Raw genomic sequence first — 20046 nt, forward strand, 5'->3', positions numbered from 1 at the left:
AAACATTTAAATTACATTTAAATACATCCTGAGTTTCGCATCAACTACAACCATAATGTTGACCATAAAGAGGGTAATGCACCAAGTAGTGGTTATATGTACTGTACTGTAAGTGTAGAAGCAAACACAAATATGTATATCAATCAACATTATGTAAGAAAAAACATACATTTCATGAAGCACATCTATCTCAAAAGTGAGATCTGAGAATACTGCCCCTCGTACTACAATAATCAATACCTTAATTATATGCAAGTTTCTTTCTCTCACGCAAACACACACACACACACACACACACACACACACACAAAGAAAGTAGCCATGTGGACAACGGATTTTAATTGATCTATATTATCTTAAAACATGTTTTAATGAAACGCTGAACGCGTTTTATTAAAACATCTATTCTAAAATTGTGCAACGATTGTGCAGTTTGTCTTTTTTTGTAAAGTGTACACTGTACACATCTGTACACTCTGCATTATAGACCCGTAAGGGTCCATTTGGAACCCCCTCAAGGAACTCTGAGGGTCCCTGGGCCGCACTTTGAGAACCACTGGATTAAATATTTATTTGTATTCCGCGGACCGAATATCCTGAAGTCCTCTGGTTGATCTCAATGGTACTGTTTAAAACGTTGTATATTGACTGTAATACTTTGACCATTAAAGTGCCACTCCATGCGAGAATAGACTTGAAACTGCTAATACAGATCTAGTTAAAAGTTTACCAGTCCTGGGATGCCATGTGTTGAGTGGCCACAGGAGGGCGACTTTCACACATGATTACAGTTAACCTGTGTGTGGGCACTGCAGAAGTGCATTATGTACTGGTAAACTGTAGTGCATTCGGTACATTGTTTAACAAGATCCTGGTGAAATCAAATGTGTAATAAATCATTGTTAACCTAGCCTTCTAAAAAAAAAAAAAAACATGCCTACTAATAAGCTTTTTTCATTGCCTTGTTATTGCATGTGTAGATAAGATTTTATTTTATTTATTGTTTTTTTTGTTTTTGTTTTTATAAACATTTGTTTTGCCATGTCTAAGCCATGTAAGATTTTCAATTAAACAATATTTTCTTTAACATTTGGTTACTTTTTATTGCCAACTATTACTCCAGGTCAGCATGTCCCAACCTGGAGTCTGAGGGGGGATCAACGGGGGTGCCAAACATCACTACCTTGACTGTTCAGAGTGAGGTAGATGGAAAATCATAACACATGTTGCTGACCATTTATAAATAAGTCCTTTCCCCCACTGTCCCTGGCTGCATGCTCTCAATGTACTGTATATCAGGTGTTCCCAAACTTTTTTGGACCAGGTACCCCTTTTGGGGTAGATATTTTTCCAGGTACAGGGGGTACCTGGAAAAATATCTACCCCAAAATCCTCGGAGCCCATCCTCGCAACACGGATAACAATATATTTACAACCACAAGCAGTGTTTCCTGCAGGAAAAAGCTTTGGCATGGTGCTGGGCACAGGCCGCAATTTTGATTAATTAATTAATTTGATTCATTAATTAATAAGATTAATACATTAAGATTAATTTGTATTATTGCTCTTGTATTGCTATTGGAGACACTGGGGGGACACTGGGCAGGCACTGAGGAGGCACTGGGGAGACTCAGGGGCACACTAGGGAGGCACTGGGAAGGCACTCGGGGGGCACACTGGTGAGGCATTGGGGAGGCACTCAGGGGGACACTGGGGAGGCAAAGTTTGGGAACCACTGCTTTAAACACTAGCACTTTATGAACATGAACAAAATAGATGGGTCCCCCCTGGAACTCCCTCAGGTACCCCTGGGGGTCCCCGGACCCCACTTTGGGAACCACTGCTGTATATAATGCACTTTTTCTAGGGGTGTAACGATACATTTTAACAGTGATACGATACGTATCTCTCCTTTTCAGTCTACTTCCATTCATTTAGTACCTCCAACAAGAAGGTGCATTTTCATCTATTTGTTTTTGTGCCGCTTAATTGGAACACTGGTGGTCCGGGAAGGTATTGCATGTGGTCCCTGACCATGCATTTTGTAATGTAGGAAAGTGAAGATTGAGAAGATTTGTATTTTATTTTATCGACCACTAGTTGAGAAACAGTGCAGCACCTGGTGACGTATGATGATGACGACGCATCAATGTTGTCAGTTACTGGGAAGTCGGACATAAAGAACTTCCACTAGCTTTGGGGGAAAGGATGGAGGGATGGGATATCGGCGTGGTCATAATTGGGTTTGAGTTTCCACCCCACACAGAGTTCACATATAGCCGATCCCAGGTGGTTCAGTGGTTGTCTCCTTTCATCAAGCTGCAAGACCATGGCGTAAGAGTAGACTGTTTGTGTTGGGTGTGACACCACAGCTCAGTCAGATATAAGGTGACGTAGGAGGTTGAAAATGTCAGGTCTCTGCTGCAGCTTGACTATAATATACCGTAAACCGCTAGACGTTACATTGAGCCCCTGCAGCAGTAAGATGTCCTCAGGGATCGTCAGCAAAGCGATCAGAGTGAAGTTTCCACTGCATTCCTTCGTCTGGGAGAATGATTACATTAAACTGGAGAAGCACTTACCCCAGAGTGACATTGACGCTGTGGATCCCAGGGGGAGGACAGCTCTCCACTTAGCCGTGTCACTTGGACACGTGGAATCGGTGAGAGTCCTTCTGAGACATGGCGCTGAAGTAACTAAAGAGAATGCCAAGAGTTGGACGGTTCTGCACGAAGCAGTCAGTACTGGAGACCCGGAAATGGTTCAGCTGGTGCTTCAACGCAGGGACTACTTCAAAGCCTCCACAGTACTGGGAGGAGTGCCTGAACTCCTGTCCAAGATCCGAGAGTCTCCAGATTTCTATGTGGAAATGAAATGGGAGTGTACCAGTTGGATTCCTCTTATCTCCCTATTTTGTCCAAGTGACGTGTGCCGAATCTGGAAGAGTGGTTCCAGCTTGCGAGTGGACACGACTCTTGGCATTGAGAACAAGTCGTGGGTCTTCAGAAGCGACGATAAGAGCGCAGAGATGATGGAGGTGAACCATGATGAGAGGGTGGTGGAGATCCATCGCTTCAACATACTATCCGAGGTGCAGGAGGTCACGTTAGATTCAATGCAGCCTGCTGAACAGCAAGTCGCCGAAAGGTTGGCCACTCCCATCGTTAACACTTATCTGGACACCAAAAACATTGCCTTCGAGAGGAATAAGTCTGGGATGTGGGGGTGGAGGACGGACAGAACTGAGGTGGTCAATGGGTTTGAAGCAAAGGTGTTTAGTGTTAACAATGTCAATGTGGTGTTCCGGACGAGGACGGAACACCTTACAGATACGGAGAAGGCCAGGATAAAACGCTTAAGTAAATCCCTCGAATCGCTTCTGGGGACTGAGGTGCATGAGCACGTACCGGCAAGCACACAGGGGGCCCTTACTATGGAGTACGCACCTGCCACCAATCCGTCTGCCATCACTCCAGAGGAATATTTTGACCTGGAATTCGACCTGAAGAATAGAGACATTGGCCGGCCTATTGAGCTCAACACTCGAACACAGAAGTTTAAGGGCACATTGTGGATGAGTGAGGACCACCCACTCTCCCTGGTGGAGCAGGTCACTCCCATCATTGACCTCATGGCCCGGACCAGCGCCCATTTTGCGCAGCTGCGAGAATTCGTCACCTTGAAGTTCCCTCCGGGATTTCCTGTGAAGATTGAGATTCCCCTGTTCCATCATGTGCTCAATGCCAAGATCACTTTCGGGAATGTCAACAAATGCCGCACGGAAAAGCATGTCGACACGAATGCGGCTACAGGTACAAAGCCCCTGCTCGAGGAGGCAACCGTTACTGGAGAAGCTTTCCAGGTGTGTCCTTCTGTGTTCGCTGTGCCCGTGCATTACCGCCAGCAGGAGGAGAAGAGCCCCAACACGTACAACCGCGATGATGAGCACCTTTTGCAATACGCCATCCATCAGAGTCTTTTGGAGTCCTGCAAGAAAGCTCCAGGACAGGACGTAACCTGGTGCGATGCTAAAGGTGACTTTGGCGACGCCACGCTCGGTGGCCAGAGTGACGGGAGTCTCGGAGGCGCATCCAGCCTTGTGAGCTCAGTTCCAACCACTGACGCCAAGCCAGACGTCCACCTGGCCATGGAGCTCTCGGCCCGAGCTCAGGAGGAAGAGGAGAAGAGGAGGAAGCAAGAGGAAGAGGAGCTGGAGAAGATATTGCAGCTGTCGCTCACTGAGAAGTAAAAGGAACAAGAGAGAATAATGGCTAATTTATGCTTAGCGGGGAGAAGAAAAGTGTTGGAAAAAGTTGAAAATGTGTCTTTGTAGAGCGACAAAGCATAGATTAAGCCCAAGGAGTGAGACCAGGCCTCGCTGTAACTGTGTTCGCTTTTCATATAATTACATTCACTTTGTAATTGGGCTTGTTTTTAAACAAATTGGAAACGGTAGTTTGGTAAATTGTGTGACTACATTTTGCGCAGAATGATATCAAACCTTTAAATGTTTTATGTATTATTGAAGGACCAAACAGTCCTGAAAATAATTGGTCCTTTATTGTTATTGTTAGTTTTTTCTTGTCCTTCTCCTCCTTCCGCCAAAAATAGCAGTTCTGGCTGAACCGTGCAGTCGGTTTTCGTGTAAATATGGTAGAGGACCATGCCAAACGGTGAGGATGCGAAGCCCACAACCATTGGCCAAAGGGTGGCGCAATAGCACTCAATTGAAAATGCATAGCTCATGAAACGTTTGACCGTCGCCAGCAATGAATCTTCGATACACATATGCGTGTCTCTTCAGGCCGAACATGTTTCGTGCTCTTACTTTTGACCTCTGACCTCTAGATCACCCACCATTTTGAATGATATGAAAATCAATTAAAATGCATCTCCTAGGATCTTTGTTCAAAATGCACGAAAAGTTCTACACGTGAACTTTGGACCTATACGGACATGGGAACGTATAAAATTGCCGTTTTGTGAAAATTCTTCTTGCTCATAGTGCATATAGCTCCCCTAGTTTACCAGCCCATATTTTTGTTTGTTTGTTTAGGATGCTAAGTTAGGGGTTTAGGTTTATCTTCATTATTGATTTTGGCATTTGTTAATTAAGTTAGCCTTTCAGTGATTCAGTATTCTTGTTGTGGTGTACATTCAGTCATTCATTCTAGCACTTCATTCCTTCATTCCTTTAGTCATTCAGTCGTCCATTCCTTTAGTCATTCAGTCATTTCGTCATTCAGTCGTCCATTCCTTTAGTCATTCAGTCGTCCATTCCTTTAGTCATTCAGTCGTCCATTCCTTTAGTCATTCAGTCATTTCGTCATTCATTCATTCTGTGGTCTTGGGTGTCCATCAGGCCCTGTTTTGCAATGCCGGGTTTTAAATACATTTGTTATATTTTTGTAAACTTTTGATCTGACTTTGTGTCCTTTTATTATGTTATGAGCCCTCATGGTTGAGCCAAGTTTAAAGGGCCGTAACAATGCTAGAAACTGATTTGTTTAGTGGGAAACGTGTATAAAGAACCCATGTATAAAGAACTTGATCCTGATCAAATCAAGTTCTTTACTCATTCATTGATAGTTTATTTGATGTTGTACAGCAGTGATTTTGAAACAAACACTGATTTGGACACCTGGCCTTTCTAGTGATTTTGAAACAAACACTGATTTGGACACCTGGCCTTTCAAGTTTCAGGTCAGACTTTTTGTGTCCTGAAAGGATTCCCTTCCATGGATGGTTCTGGTGAGCAGACCCGGAACTCTGAACCCCCCCGTCCCCCCCACTACTGACTGATTCCCCTTTAGAACTGAACTGGGACTTTTCAAGTTACCAACTTAAAGGGCCCCCCATTTGTTTGATATTTTTCATGAATGTCAAAGCTGTTTGTCTGTGAAGTTTAATAATATATTTTCGACTCTCATTTAATAGGTTTTCACTCACTCATTGAGCTCCTCAACATTTTCTGGTTTATACGCAGTAAATTAATTTATCTTTATACCCACCTTTATCATTTGTTATCCTTGCGCAACTTGCTACAAAAACATTGGATGATTTTGCTGTTAACAATAAAATAACTGATTGTGTCCAGTTAGCTCGGTAGGTTAGCTCTTGCCACAAAGTCATGGGTTCAAATCCGGGCACCACCAACTCATTGTATGAGTCTTCAAGAACCCTGCCCCCTATTGTTAAAAAAACGACCCTGTCACAATTCCATGGTCTTCTTTTTCTCAAGTTTAGTCTTCCATGTTTTGCAACCTCAAGTTTAGAAAATTGACCGTGCCAAGTTGGATAAATTCTATAACCGAGAATATAGCAAGCAAGGCTGAAACAAATTGTCATTCTCCCCATTCATCACCAGTGAGCTAGACTGCTCTGACTCCAATATTCCAGAAGATTCTCATCAAAATTATTTCTGCAATGTTTACGTAAACTAATACATATTCTCTGCTGGTTTAGTTTTGTTGGATGTGAGCAGATCCCCAGGTTTCTCCAGTCAGAGAGAGAATATGTGACACCAGGTATATTTCGATGGCGATGGATCGGCCACACTCTTCGCAAGCCTGCCTCTAGCATCACCAGATATGCCCTGTTCTGGAACCCGCAAGGGAAAAGGAAGAGAGGCAGACCACGAAACACCTGGAGGCGTGACCTGGATGCAGATGTGAAGAGATCTGGCCACACATGGGGACAGCTGGAGAAGATGGCCCAGGACCGTGATGTCTGGAGAGCTCTTGTTCGTGGCCTATGCCCAAAGTTGGGCTATAGGCGTAAGTAAGTAAGTAAGGTATATTTCAACATAGTTTAATGTCTTCAGTATAAGCCATGGACGCACGGCTGCAGGGAAGTGAGTGGTGTTGGTTGGACTCAAATGTGGACTTTGTAATTGCCAAGTATTTTTTTAAAGGAGGTACTCTAGCACATATTTGACTCAGCAACTTTCAGTTGTAGTTAAGTAATATGTATCTGTACTTTGACACTACTGGGGTTGATTACTTTGTCTCCTGCAGCATATTAGTCCAGTAAATAAAGTAAAGAAATCCTCTCAGGTTGGACAAAATTGGATTATTTTGTTTCTCACCTGATTCTGACAGGACATTAAGTCTACTAGCCAGGATAAAAAAATCTACCATAATCTGCTCACTGCTAATACCCTAAATTTGCCTTAATCCAATATGCCACCATTGACATCCTATTATAAGGCAATATTTTCTAAATTTCATTATGCTTTAAGTAGCATGTGACATGTCAAACTAGGGTTTTTTCAAGATTCTGAATCCATTCCAAGCATTAGTTTTGCATGAAAAACACTCCTTGGACTAAAATGCGCTGACCTCATCACATTTGTGATGACGGCTATGGCCGTTTAGGTCTATGCCACCCCCCCCCCCCCATTCTGGGGGAACATTCGCCAGAAATAGCCGGCCAACAAAAATAAATATGTTGAAGACCACAAAAAATCACACTTGTGTGAAGTGAGGCCGGGAGCTCTTATCATCATACGTCATCACATTTCATGCTCAGCCAATCAATTCATCGCATTCCGTGGTACACAGACACACCAAGCTCCTCAAAAACAGAACACGTAAAAAGTAAATTGTTTCAGAACCACTGTGCTAAACTAAATGGAACAGAGCATTCATTAGAATCATTGGTAACACCTGCAAGGTGCAAGGTAGTAAGAGGAAGGGGCCCAATATCTTTCCAATATAACTTACTGTATAGGTGCCCAATTTCATTCCAATATGTCTGCTGTGTAGTTCAGTTCTGTATAGCCTGGCTCAGAGTCCAATAGTGGCACCAGTATTGTATGGCCCGTGGCTTCCTTCCTAAAATGTATTTGAAATTGAAATTAACCAGGGCAGATAGATTATTTCTCAGTAGAATTAGTAAGGATTCATAATTGCTTGTGCCTTGTGGTGTTTGTGAAAGACGGCTATTTATTTATTTTTTATCATTTTTGTTTGTGTAGAGAACTTCAAACATCGTTACATTTGGCAAACAAAAGACAATTTATTTGGACTGTAAATATAATTTCAAAGTAGCGCATACATGTGAAAAACTCTGAATATTTTATTGACAAGTTAAAAGTACAGCAGTAAGATACCAAAGCCAAATGGACTAATCAGAAAGAAGCCATAGGTATCCATTCTGGTCCATGTAAGCATTCAACATCTAAATAGGCATACGAACGGTATAGGCCTATGAAAACAAACAAAAAACACAAAGCAGAGTGACTTACATTTTGCTAAACTATACCAAAAAAAGACAATTGATATCACACTGCAAAGTTTTGTAATGCAATACATTTATATGTGAATTAGTTATGCTCTAAAGGTGAGGCCATAAAATATATATCCATGTTTTCAAACACCCTGAGAAAAAGGAACCGAATGCTTCCTCACCGTTTGTTAACCAAGAAAACAATGCCATTCCATGAGGACCCTCTCAAATACCCAAATACATACTTTTTTTTTTACTACGTACATTCCTTCCGTGTAGACCACGTCAGCACAGCGTGCACCAACTCCTGGTAGTTTGGAACCTGGTGCGGCCACTTAGCTCCTGGTCCTTCAGCTTCTGTTTAAGTTCCTCAGCTAGATCGGGAAACAGCTCACAGAACACCTTGTCCTTGAGGTCGAACGCTAGGCTCTGAGCCGACAGTTGTATTTTTGTGGCATCTGAGGTCTTAATGCTGCCAAAGGTGGAGTCCTCCCCCACCATGAAGCTGAGCAGGCCTGTGAGGATGGTGGATACGGACCAGACCGGATTCCACATGTTTGGATGGAAGTCTGAGATGGACAGACATAACCGCGTGTTGCTCTTGAATCGCCCGTTTGGCGTTATCATGTAGATACTGGGTGGCTTATAGGGGTATTCCTTTGGAAATATGAGCTTACCGTGGTAGTATCCCCCTGCGTAGGGAGTTTCCTCGGGTCCTTTAACAACATAGTGCCATTCCAGAATGTTGGAGGGGAGAGGTTCTGCATTGATGTAAGGGACCGGGTCTTTCTTTATTTTGAGGTAATCCTGGTTTAGTCGCTTGGTGGCCGTAACCATCTTTTTCTTGTCACTCATATTATTTCCTGTTCGTAGCTTGACCAGATTTAACGTGGGCTGTCTCAAAATGGAGTTAACAATGAAAAATGACTTGCCCTTACCGGAGATACTCACACTAACTACATGCTATAGTATATATAGCCTTTACTGAACCCCTGGGATGACGACACAATTAACACAAAACAAAACCGTTGACCGACACTAATGTTGTTTTTGAGAAGTGCTAACCGCTCCAACATGTGACTTGCGAGATGTCTATTGTCCGTCAGTGTGGTTGGTTGGTCACCCCAGGCATGACCTGGTCATGCCTGGGACATCAAGTGACACACTGTATGATGTCATCAATATTAAGCCCATATATGGAGATCACTGATGTCATTAATATTAAGCCCATATATGGAGATCACTGATGTCATCAATATTGGCCAACAACTCTACATCTGACCTCAAACCATATATGGAGCTGACCTGTTCTGACATAATCCATTCCATAATTGGTCCTTCCCCATCCATCCTCTTTGATGTCTCCTTTTTGACTGATACCTGTGCGTTTGAACTCTAGACGGGCCTGCCCCAAAGTTATTAGTGCAGCCGTGCCCGGCTAAAACTAGTTCTCAACAGGCCTCCACATATGGAGCTGACCTGTTCTGACATTCCATATGTTGATCTGACCTCATCAAAAAACCCTACTCAAGACACGCTCCATATATGCGGCCAGTACAGAATTCATTCCATAATGTTGATCTGACCCCCCATTGCAAAGCGCCAGCGCTCGCCCAGCAGTCTGCTGTCACCCAGGCGGATGCGCGCCCTCAGGCGTTACTGGTTTACTGTGGTTACTGCGTCTATACAGGTTACGTATCGCATGTGTCTAACAAATGTAGCAGAAGAGCAGAACGATAGCAATACTGTGGTTCCTGCGTGTGCGTACAGTGGACATATTTTATTTGCAGGCTTGTCCTGATATTGGCATAGCAGTATACTGTAGGTATTGACAACGGGTACTGCTATGCCAATGACAACAGGCTGTTGTCATAAGCCTGTGTGTGTATTTCCAGACCTGCAGTCTGGAGCAGTGTTGGCAGCTTTTGAAGAAATAAGAAACCAGGTCTGGGGAAAACGAGCCCAAACGAAGTGACTATAGGCCACGTGAGCACTTTAAACCTAATGTCGTGTACTCTGAGTCTGTATACATCAGCTATTCGACGATAGAATAAAACATTTTCAGATAGGGTTTAGGAACAAATACATATATGGGGGTCCATGACAAGAACATATTTGATAGTATTATGCTAAGTAAACTAATGCCACTAATACTATTAGTTTAATGTTCAATTGATGGAAATAATCTAGATTCATTCTATAAAATTAATGTAATGCTGAATAGAAATGTATGTAGTGCAATAATGCATCATAGCATAATGTATTCTGTCATTTTCTTTGCAGACTAAATTAATGTGCAACACAATAGCAACACTAGGACTGTCATTCCACAGTACCAGAGTTTTATAAAGAAAAACATACAAAAAATAAAAATATATATTTTCTACTGACCTCAAATTATTGACTTTTAGGAATAATTGATAGATATATCAATTATCTAAGCCTTTATTATTTAAGCCTTAAAAGGTCAGAAAGTCACCCTTGCCCCTCACTTTGGCTTTATGCCCCTCATAAGTTTTCATAACATTACATGATGCCCCACCCACACTGCTCTGTTTCAGATTTAACCATTTTCTCCTCTAACCCCTTCATGTCAATATAGATGTGTCTTTTTTGTGATTCTGAATTATTAACCAGGGCTGGGAACTAATATTATTTTCCATGGAGAATGTAATAGCATTCATATAATATCCATTACATTGCACAGATATAACTGTCATCAGTTATATCTGTCAACTGTCAATCAAAAGTCCATGTCCATATTTACATAATATGTATACATAATATTATGTAAATATTTAAGGATTTTAAATTATGTATTTTTTTTACGTTTAGTTTTTTGCATAAATCAATGGCTAACTTTAGTATATAGCTGATCCTCTAATTGTTGTAATTAGAGGAGAAAAAAAGATATCTGGCCTTATGACGGATCTATACAGTAGCTACTTGTTTTCTTTTTTTTTTCTTTTTTTTTGTTGCTGTGAAGCACTTTGGTCAATTTCGGTTGTGTTTAATGTGGTATAGAAATAAAGGTTGATTTGATCTGTTCTCTCCAAAATATTTGTGCATACTGAACAAAAACATTTTTATGGCATCACACCTTTAAACCAGTTCAGTATACAATACACTATCACTCCAATGTCCAAATATATATTGTGCAATAAAGACATTTTACAGAACAAACAAGATACAACACCTGCTTTCAACATCCAGTACATCCAGACTCAATTACGGGTCATTTATTTTACAATGTTTGATTACATTCAGGACAGAAGTTCACAAAGAACTGAAGAAACTGATCTGTACCAGAACTGAGGTAAACATTGTAAAGAAATGCTCACGGTTGAAGATAATCCCATTTGATCTGAATAGGCGTAGGATTATGTGCTGTATGGTCAGAGAACAGTTTGTCCTGTGGGTCAGGCCACACCCTTCACCCTTTCCCTTTATTCCATGTCCAGGATGTCCATGGCTGCAGATGCCTTGATGGCTGAGCCAGGGGATCCGGAGTCCACAAACATTTGGGGTATGTCCTTACCAAAGTAGATTTTACTGTTGGCTGCGATTGCCTTGAACTTCATCAGCTGCAGATACTCTGGTGTAAGTTTCATCTTATTGGCCTCAGCTGCTCTCTGTGCTGTGTAGAGCTCTGCATCAGCCTTGGCCCTCTGCCTGGCAAGGAAAGCATCGTCTTCAATTTGAGAGATCTTTTTCAACGTCTCCTTTTCCATTACGTTCTGTCTATACGTGATCTCAGACACTTGGGCCACCTTCTCGGCCTCAATCATGGCTTTTATCTTCTCCATCTCGGCCTCCTTCTCCACAACCTTCTGGGTCTGATGTGTGATCAGCAACCTGGTCTTCTCACTCTCCATGATCTCGTAATTCCTGCGGATGCTCTCTGGGATTTTGGGCTTTGTGACCCGGACCGCCTGTATGAAAAGACCAGGGGCCATGGATGTTAGATCCTCCTGTAGTGTTTTCTTCAGGTTCTCATCGATCCGATCGAATAAGCCAATGTAGACCTCCTGCAGCGAGTGTACGCTGCAGAACTGATTGAGCTCGTGATGCACTTTGTTAAATATCAAGACTTTGTCATAGTCGGCTGTGAAGTTCCTCACTATGTCCCACACCGCCGAGGGACTAAGATAGTTCACGACTTCTATGCGGTCAAAGTAAATCATCACTCCCCCACTTGTGCCGCACGGTACATTCTTCACCTCATCAGTCTGCAGCGTTGTCTGAACGGATCTATAACTGGTGATGAAGGGAAGCATCAAGTGATAGCCAGGACCACTGGTGGCTTTCAGGAGAGCCCCTCCCCGGTAATAAACTCCGGTGTGTCCCTCCTCGATCCTGTGGACCGAAGCCAGAAGTGTTACTGCTGCGATGATTGAAACTACGATACTCCACTCCTGATACGCCATCCTGTTACCTCTTCAGACCCTCAACTCACGCAACCTTATACCTGTAGGTGACTGATGTCACAATGATGGCCACCGCAATGTTCCATTCTTTAGTTATTGGCAGTTGAATATAGCTTGTTTTCACCAAAGAAGCCTTCTAATATTATTAGACTAAACCGGCTTGGATTTGTTTTGATCAGGTCTTTTCCATTTGTCCTCGTAGATAAATTACGTAATATATGTCAAGGACAGTCGATGAGTTATGAATCACGTTTTTGACAGAATACACTTTATGTCCACCATGTGCAATCGGGGGTGCGTTTGAATCCACTTCAGTACATACAAACATACACAAACACTCAAAGCTGACCATTCATTTTCAATGGCATTTGATGTTTGTGTTAGGACAAAGTTTGTGTTCACAATCACACTAAAAGCTGGACAAAGGAGGGGCTGGCGCCCCTAAAAAAAGAAAAACTATTTACAGCTACCAAAGGGGCTTCATGACAATGCAGACATACTGTGAATATATTAAGCCCCAATCCCCCGCCGGCGGGGGCAGTGGCTGTCCACCTCATGAACAGCTCTCAATGGGTAAATGGGCCTGGTCAAGGTCTCAGGTTCCAACTCCGATATTTTTGATTTTCCCTCCTGGACCCCCCTGGAGTTTAAGAGGATCAACTGAAGTGGTTCATATACTATATTTCTTCATCACCACTCAATCTCAAATTCTCAATAAGAGATTATTTTGAAGATATAAAGCATTTAAAACTAGAAATGCACTCTGTCGAGGTGCTAACTTGCGTCTTGCACACAAGTAGGCCACTTGTGTGCAAGGCGTACTGCCTGAGTACTGCTACGAACTAATGTCTATTACAACTGCTGTTCTAAATCCTTACGTCATTAAGAATGGTGGACAACACCGACATACATACATCCCTTATTGGCCGGTGGACACCGACATGACATACCATGACATACCCTAACCCTACACCCAGCCGTACTTGCGCACTCTGCTTGCACAAGTAATAATCACCTTCCTAAAACCACCCTTTAGGAAGTTTAGGTCAATCTGTCCATAATTCCCTTCCTTCCGCCCTATTGTGATTGAAATAATGTGGAAGTGTGCACAAGAAACCGCCACAAGTCAACTTTCCCAACCACTACAATAGTTAACCATCTGCCCTAGTTTCAACCACTACAGTTACCCATGCGCCCTGTAATCTGTGCTGTAACGGATCTTTGTAGCAGCACAGCTTATATCAAAACCCTTATTCCAGTTTCCCTTTATGGTCACTGCTTAGGCATTTCATACAAACAACAGCTAAGGGGGGCAACCCATTTTTTTCCACCCAGTGTCAATTATCGTGTCCGAGTCCCTGAGGGACTCAGGTCAACAACATGGCCTTTTAACTCCTCTAATCTAGATCTTCTTAATTTTCTCCTTTTTCAACTGGGAAAAAAGTTCCTCCTAATTCCTTTCAATGCTCAGTGAGCGACAGCTGCAATATCCTCTCTAGCTCCTCATTCTCCTGTTGCATCCTCCGGTGCTCGTCGTCCTCCTGGGCGCGGGCCGAGAGCTCCATGGCCATGCGGAGGTCCGGGTCCAGGCTGGAGTCGTCCCTCTGCGACAGCTGCAGTGTCCTCTCCAGCTCCTCTTCTTCCTGCTGGACGCGAGCTCGGGCTGAGAACTTGAAGGGGTTCTCGACGAGGGACATCTGCAGCACCCTCTCCAGCTCCTCTTCCTCTTGCTTCCTCCTCCTCTGCTCGTCTTCCTCTTGAGCTCGGGCCGAGAGCTCCATGGCCAGGCGGAGGTCTCGGTCCACGTTGACAACGGGGGGTTCGTAGTGGGGGGCACGATGAGGCTCGCCGGTGTCGGCGAGGGGCTGGGGGAGGATGCCCTGCTCCTCCTGGGCCTTCTGCTTCTGTTTGATTTCATCAACTACATCCGGAAACAGCTCACAAAACTCTTTGTCCTGGAGGTTGAACGCCAGGCTCTGAGCCGACAGTTGTCTTTTTGCATCATCTGAGGTGTTAATGCTGCCCAGGGTAGAGTCCTTCCCCACCATGAAGCTGAGCAGGCCTGTGAGGATGGTGGATACGGACCAGACCGGATTCCATGTGTCTGGGTGGTGGTCTGAGATGGACAGACATAGCCGTGAGTTGCACGCAAATCTCCCATTTGGTGTTATCATGTAGATACTGGGTGGTTTGAAGGGGAATTCCCGTGGAAATATGAGCTTTCCGTGGTAGTATCCGCCTTCGTAGGGGGTTTTCTCAGGACCTCTAACAAGATAGTGCCATTCCAGAATGTTGGAGGGGAGAGGTTCTGCACTGATGAAAGGCACTGGGTCCTTCTTTATTTTGAGGTAATCCTGGTTTAGTCGTTGGACGGCTGTAATCGAAGCATTCTTGTTCCTGTTGCTGTTCATAGCTGCCAAGATGCAGAGACGTCTACTCGTGGCTTCACCAGATTAAAAATGTGTTCTTTCACTGTGACCTTCAGATTCTTATACCGAGCTGTGGTCTGATGTCATGAGTCTGATGCCACAAGTCTGATGTCACAACTTAGATTCCGTTGCCAGTGGCAACGGATTGTTTGTGTTTTGTGGGAGTGTGCAGGTTTTATTTTGCATAGAGAGATGTGTGGTGGAAGTGTGGTTTGGTCGGAGATAGAGCACGAATGAACGGCCATGTGCTCATGTACCCCCTGTCTATTAGGTCAGAAAAGTAATATTTAAACAGTAAATAAGACATTTTTGGCGAATGCAATGTAGTCTATATGTTTTGTGGGAGTGTGCAGGTTTTATTTTGCATAGAGAGATGTGTGGTGGAAGTGTGGTTTGGTCGGAGATAGAGCACGAATGAACGGCCATGTGCTCATGTACCCCCTGTCTATTAGGTCAGAAAAGTAATATTTAAACAGTAAATAAGACATTTTTGGCGAATGCAATGTAGTCTATATGTTTTGTGGGAGTGTGCAGGTTTTATTTTGCATAGAGAGATGTGTGGTGGAAGTGTGGTTTGGTCGGAGATAGAGCACGAATGAACGGCCATGTGCTCATGTACCCCCTGTCTATTAGGTCAGAAAAGTAATATTTAAACAGTAAATAAGACATTTTTGGCGAATGCAATGTAGTCTATATGTTTTGTGGGAGTGTGCAGGTTTTATTTTGCATAGAGAGATGTGTGGTGGAAGTGTGGTTTGGTCGGAGATAGAGCACGAATGAACGGCCATGTGCTCATGTACCCCCTGTCTATTAGGTCAGAAAAGTAATATTTAAACAGTAAATAAGACATTTTTGGCGAATGCAATGTAGTCTATATGTTTTGTGGGAGTGTGCAGGTTTTATTTTGCATAGAGAGATGTGTGGTGGAAGTGTGGTTTGGTCGGAGATAGAGCACGAATGAACGGCCATGTGCTCATGTACCCCCTGTCTATTAGGTCAGAAAAGTAATATTTAAACAGTAAATAAGACATTTTTGGCGAATGCAATGTAGTCTATATGTTTTGTGGGAGTGTGCAGGTTTTATTTTGCATAGAGAGATGTGTGGTGGAAGTGTGGTTTGGTCGGAGATAGAGCACGAATGAACGGCCATGTGCTCATGTACCCCCTGTCTATTAGGTCAGAAAAGTAATATTTAAACAGTAAATAAGACATTTTTGGCGAATGCAATGTAGTCTATATGTTTTGTGGGAGTGTGCAGGTTTTATTTTGCATAGAGAGATGTGTGGTGGAAGTGTGGTTTGGTCGGAGATAGAGCACGAATGAACGGCCATGTGCTCATGTACCCCCTGTCGGTTTCCCAGTCTGTCCATGACAAACTACTTTAAACATGTAGTTTCACCTGCTCTCTCTCGCTCTCTCTAGAAGTGTATATTTGTCTCTAAATGTTATGAAGTGAACAAGGTAAACAAGTCTAGTGCTTTATTGGTCGTCCACTCACAGTTTGTATTGAGTTGTGCTTGAAATAGTTCTGCAAGCTGTTAATAAACACTTCAATGCCCTCCGCAACTTCATACGCAAGTGCAGCGGTGGGTTTCACGTCTTCAACAACAAGAATGCAGAAGACCCAAAGGCAGGTGGAAGTCCTACTGTCAAAAGTCCAGACCCATGGTGGCTCTAAATGGAGGCGGCCATTACCAGTACCACACGGCCATGGCCTGTACCCACGGAAAGAGAGGAAGATTAGGGAAACACAGGAGAAAATCCTTGCAGAGAGAGACAATGAGATCAGCCGAGAGGAGAGAAGTCTACGGGAGCGCTACCAGGGTGAAGAGCCTACTAGTTAGGCCTATGTTTGTTAATGTACAATTTCGACGTTTATATAGTAGTATAGTATCTTTTCCCTTTTTGCTTCCTATATCATGAATTCCTGTTCTGTTTTTAACTACATAGATGTGTCTATTTGTACGTCTCTAAATATTTTGATGAATTGAACAATGTGGACCCTGTTGTAAACAAGTGTAATGCTTAATTGGGTCGTCCACTCACAGTTAACAGTCTTTGTATTGAGTTTGTGCTTGAAATGTACTGTAATTCTGCAAACTGTTAATACATATTTAAATCAATCAATCAATAGATTTAGTTAAGCATACTGGCATTTCTTCGTAAATACATACTGTAGGCTAATGGACATAGTTCATTCAGAAAAAAATCAAAAATGATGAAAAACTGCGCGCTATAGTATGCCGTACGATATGGGCTATAGCCCACGGTCGAAAATGATGAGAAACGAGGCTAACTTTTTTTTTCAAAATTTAAAAAAACATGGGCTATAACCCACCGTTTTTTTCATTTTTCATTTTTTTCAAATCCTCAAAAATGATGAAAAACGGCGTGCCATAGTATGCCGTACGATATGGGCTATAGCCCACGGTCCAAAATGATGAGAAACGAGGCTAACTTTTTTTTTCAAAATTTAAAAAAACATGGGCTATAACCCACCGTTTTTTTCATTTTTTCATTTTTTACAAATCCTCAAAAATGATGAAAAACGGCGCGCTATAGTATGCCGTACGATATGGGCTATAGCCCACGGTCCAAAATGATGAGAAACGAGGCTAACTTTTTTTTTCAAAATTAAAAAAAAACATGGGCTATAACCCACCGTTTTTTTCATTTTTCATTTTTTTCAAATCCTCAAAAATGATGAAAAACGGCGTGCCATAGTATGCCGTACGATATGGGCTATAGCCCACGGTCCAAAATGATGAGAAACGAGGCTAACTTTTTTTTTCAAAATTTCAAAAAACATGGGCTATAACCCACCGTTTTTTTCATTTTTCATTTTTTTCAAATCCTCAAAAATGATGAAAAACTGCGCGCTATAGTATGCCGTACGATATGGGCTATAGCCCACGGTCCAAAATGATGAGAAACGAGGCTAACTTTTTTTTTCAAAATTTCAAAAAACATGGGCTATAACCCACCGTTTTTTTCATTTTTCATTTTTTTCAAATCCTCAAAAATGATGAAAAACGGCGTGCCATAGTATGCCGTACGATATGGGCTATAGCCCACGGTCCAAAATGATGAGAAACGAGGCTAACTTTTTTTTTCAAAATTTCAAAAAACATGGGCTATAACCCACCGTTTTTTTCATTTTTCATTTTTTTCAAATCCTCAAAAATGATGAAAAACGGCGTGCCATAGTATGCCGTACGATATGGGCTATAGCCCACGGTCCAAAATGATGAGAAACGAGGCTAACTTTTTTTTTTCAAAATTTCAAAAAACATGGGCTATAACCCACCGTTTTTTTCATTTTTTCATTTTTTTCAAATCCTCAAAAATGATGAAAAACGGCGTGCCATAGTATGCCGTACGATATGGGCTATAGCCCACGGTTCAAAATGATGAGAAACGAGGCTAACTTTTTTTTTCAAAATTTCAAAAAACATGGGCTATAACCCACCGTTTTTTTCATTTTTCATTTTTTTCAAATCCTCAAAAATGATGAAAAACTGCGCGCTATAGTATGCCGTACGATATGGGCTATAGCCCACGGTCCAAAATGATGAGAAACGAGGCTAACTTTTTTTTTCAAAATTTCAAAAAACATGGGCTATAACCCACCGTTTTTTTCATTTTTCATTTTTTTCAAATCCTCAAAAATGATGAAAAACGGCGTGCCATAGTATGCCGTACGATATGGGCTATAGCCCACGGTCCAAAATGATGAGAAACGAGGCTAACTTTTTTTTTTCAAAATTTCAAAAAACATGGGCTATAACCCACCGTTTTTTTCATTTTTTCATTTTTTTCAAATCCTCAAAAATGATGAAAAACGGCGTGCCATAGTATGCCGTACGATATGGGCTATAGCCCACGGTTCAAAATGATGAGAAACGAGGCTAACTTTTTTTTTCAAAATTTCAAAAAACATGGGCTATAACCCACCGTTTTTTTCATTTTTCATTTTTTTCAAATCCTCAAAAATGATGAAAAACTGCGCGCTATAGTATGCCGTACGATATGGGCTATAGCCCACGGTCCAAAATGATGAGAAACGAGGCTAACTTTTTTTTCCAAAATTTATGTGCCATAAAACATGGGCTATAACCCACCGTCTTTTTCATTTTTCATTTTTTTCAAATCCTCAAAAATGATGAAAAACGGCGTGCCATAGTATGCCGTACGATATGGGCTATAGCCCACGGTTCAAAATGATGAGAAACGAGGCTAACTTTTTTTTTCAAAATTTCAAAAAACATGGGCTATAACCCACCGTTTTTTTTATTTTTCATTTTTTTCAAATCCTCAAAAATGATGAAAAACTGCGCGCTATAGTATGCCGTACGATATGGGCTATAGCCCACGGTCCAAAATGATGAGAAACAAGGCTAACTTTTTTTTTCAAAATTTCAAAAAACATGGGCTATAACCCACCGTATTTTTCATTTTTTTCAAATCCTCAAAAATGATAAAAAACTGCGCGCTATAGTATGCCGTACGATATGGGCTATAGCCCACGGTCCAAAATGATGAGAAACGAGGCTAACCTTTTTTTTCAAAATTTCAAAAAACATGGGCTATAACCCACCTTTTTTTTCATTTTTCATTTTTTTCAAATCCTCAAAAATGATGAAAAACTGCGCGCTATAGTATGCCGTACGATATGGGCTATAGCCCACGGTCCAAAATGATGAGAAACGAGGCTAACTTTTTTTTTCAAAATTTCAAAAAACATGGGCTATAACCCACCGTTTTTTTCATTTTTCATTTTTTTTAAATCCTCAAAAATGATGAAAAACTGCGCGCTATAGTATGCCATACGATATGGGCTATAGCCCACGGTCCAAAATGATGAGAAACGAGGCTAACTTTTTTTTTCAAAATTTCAAAAAACATGGGCTATAACCCACCGTTTTTTTCATTTTTCATTTTTTTCAAATCCTCAAAAATGA

The 20046-nt window shown here is 42.0% G+C and overlaps 4 protein-coding genes across 4 annotated transcripts; 1 reads left to right on the forward strand and 3 right to left on the reverse strand.

The window, feature by feature from the left end:
• Positions 1-2485: 2485 nt before the first annotated feature.
• On the forward strand, positions 2486-4249 carry LOC308327638 (ankyrin repeat domain-containing protein 13A-like; the record flags this gene model as incomplete). Its single annotated transcript, XM_080781159.1, has 1 exon — positions 2486-4249. The coding sequence occupies one exon, from the start codon at positions 2486-2488 to the stop codon at positions 4247-4249; it is 1764 nt and encodes a 587-aa protein (XP_080637285.1).
• A 4265-nt stretch (positions 4250-8514) lies between these two features.
• On the reverse strand, positions 8515-9066 carry LOC308327639 (ubiquitin-conjugating enzyme E2 J2-like; the record flags this gene model as incomplete). Its single annotated transcript, XM_080781160.1, has 1 exon — positions 8515-9066. One exon carries the CDS (start codon positions 9064-9066, stop codon positions 8515-8517), a length of 552 nt encoding a protein of 183 aa, XP_080637286.1.
• Positions 9067-11675: 2609 nt separating this feature from the next.
• LOC308327641 (erlin-2-like) lies at positions 11676-12656 on the reverse strand (the record flags this gene model as incomplete). Its single annotated transcript, XM_080781163.1, has 1 exon — positions 11676-12656. One exon carries the CDS (start codon positions 12654-12656, stop codon positions 11676-11678), a length of 981 nt encoding a protein of 326 aa, XP_080637289.1.
• A 1460-nt stretch (positions 12657-14116) lies between these two features.
• LOC308327642 (ubiquitin-conjugating enzyme E2 J2-like) lies at positions 14117-15067 on the reverse strand (the record flags this gene model as incomplete). The annotated part of the gene is made up of 1 exon (XM_080781164.1): positions 14117-15067. One exon carries the CDS (start codon positions 15065-15067, stop codon positions 14117-14119), a length of 951 nt encoding a protein of 316 aa, XP_080637290.1.
• Positions 15068-20046: the final 4979 nt, after the last annotated feature.

Source organism: Protomyctophum bolini, assembly GCF_963924005.1.
Source record: "Protomyctophum bolini genome assembly, chromosome: 13".
Taxonomy (NCBI): domain Eukaryota; kingdom Metazoa; phylum Chordata; class Actinopteri; order Myctophiformes; family Myctophidae; genus Protomyctophum; species Protomyctophum bolini.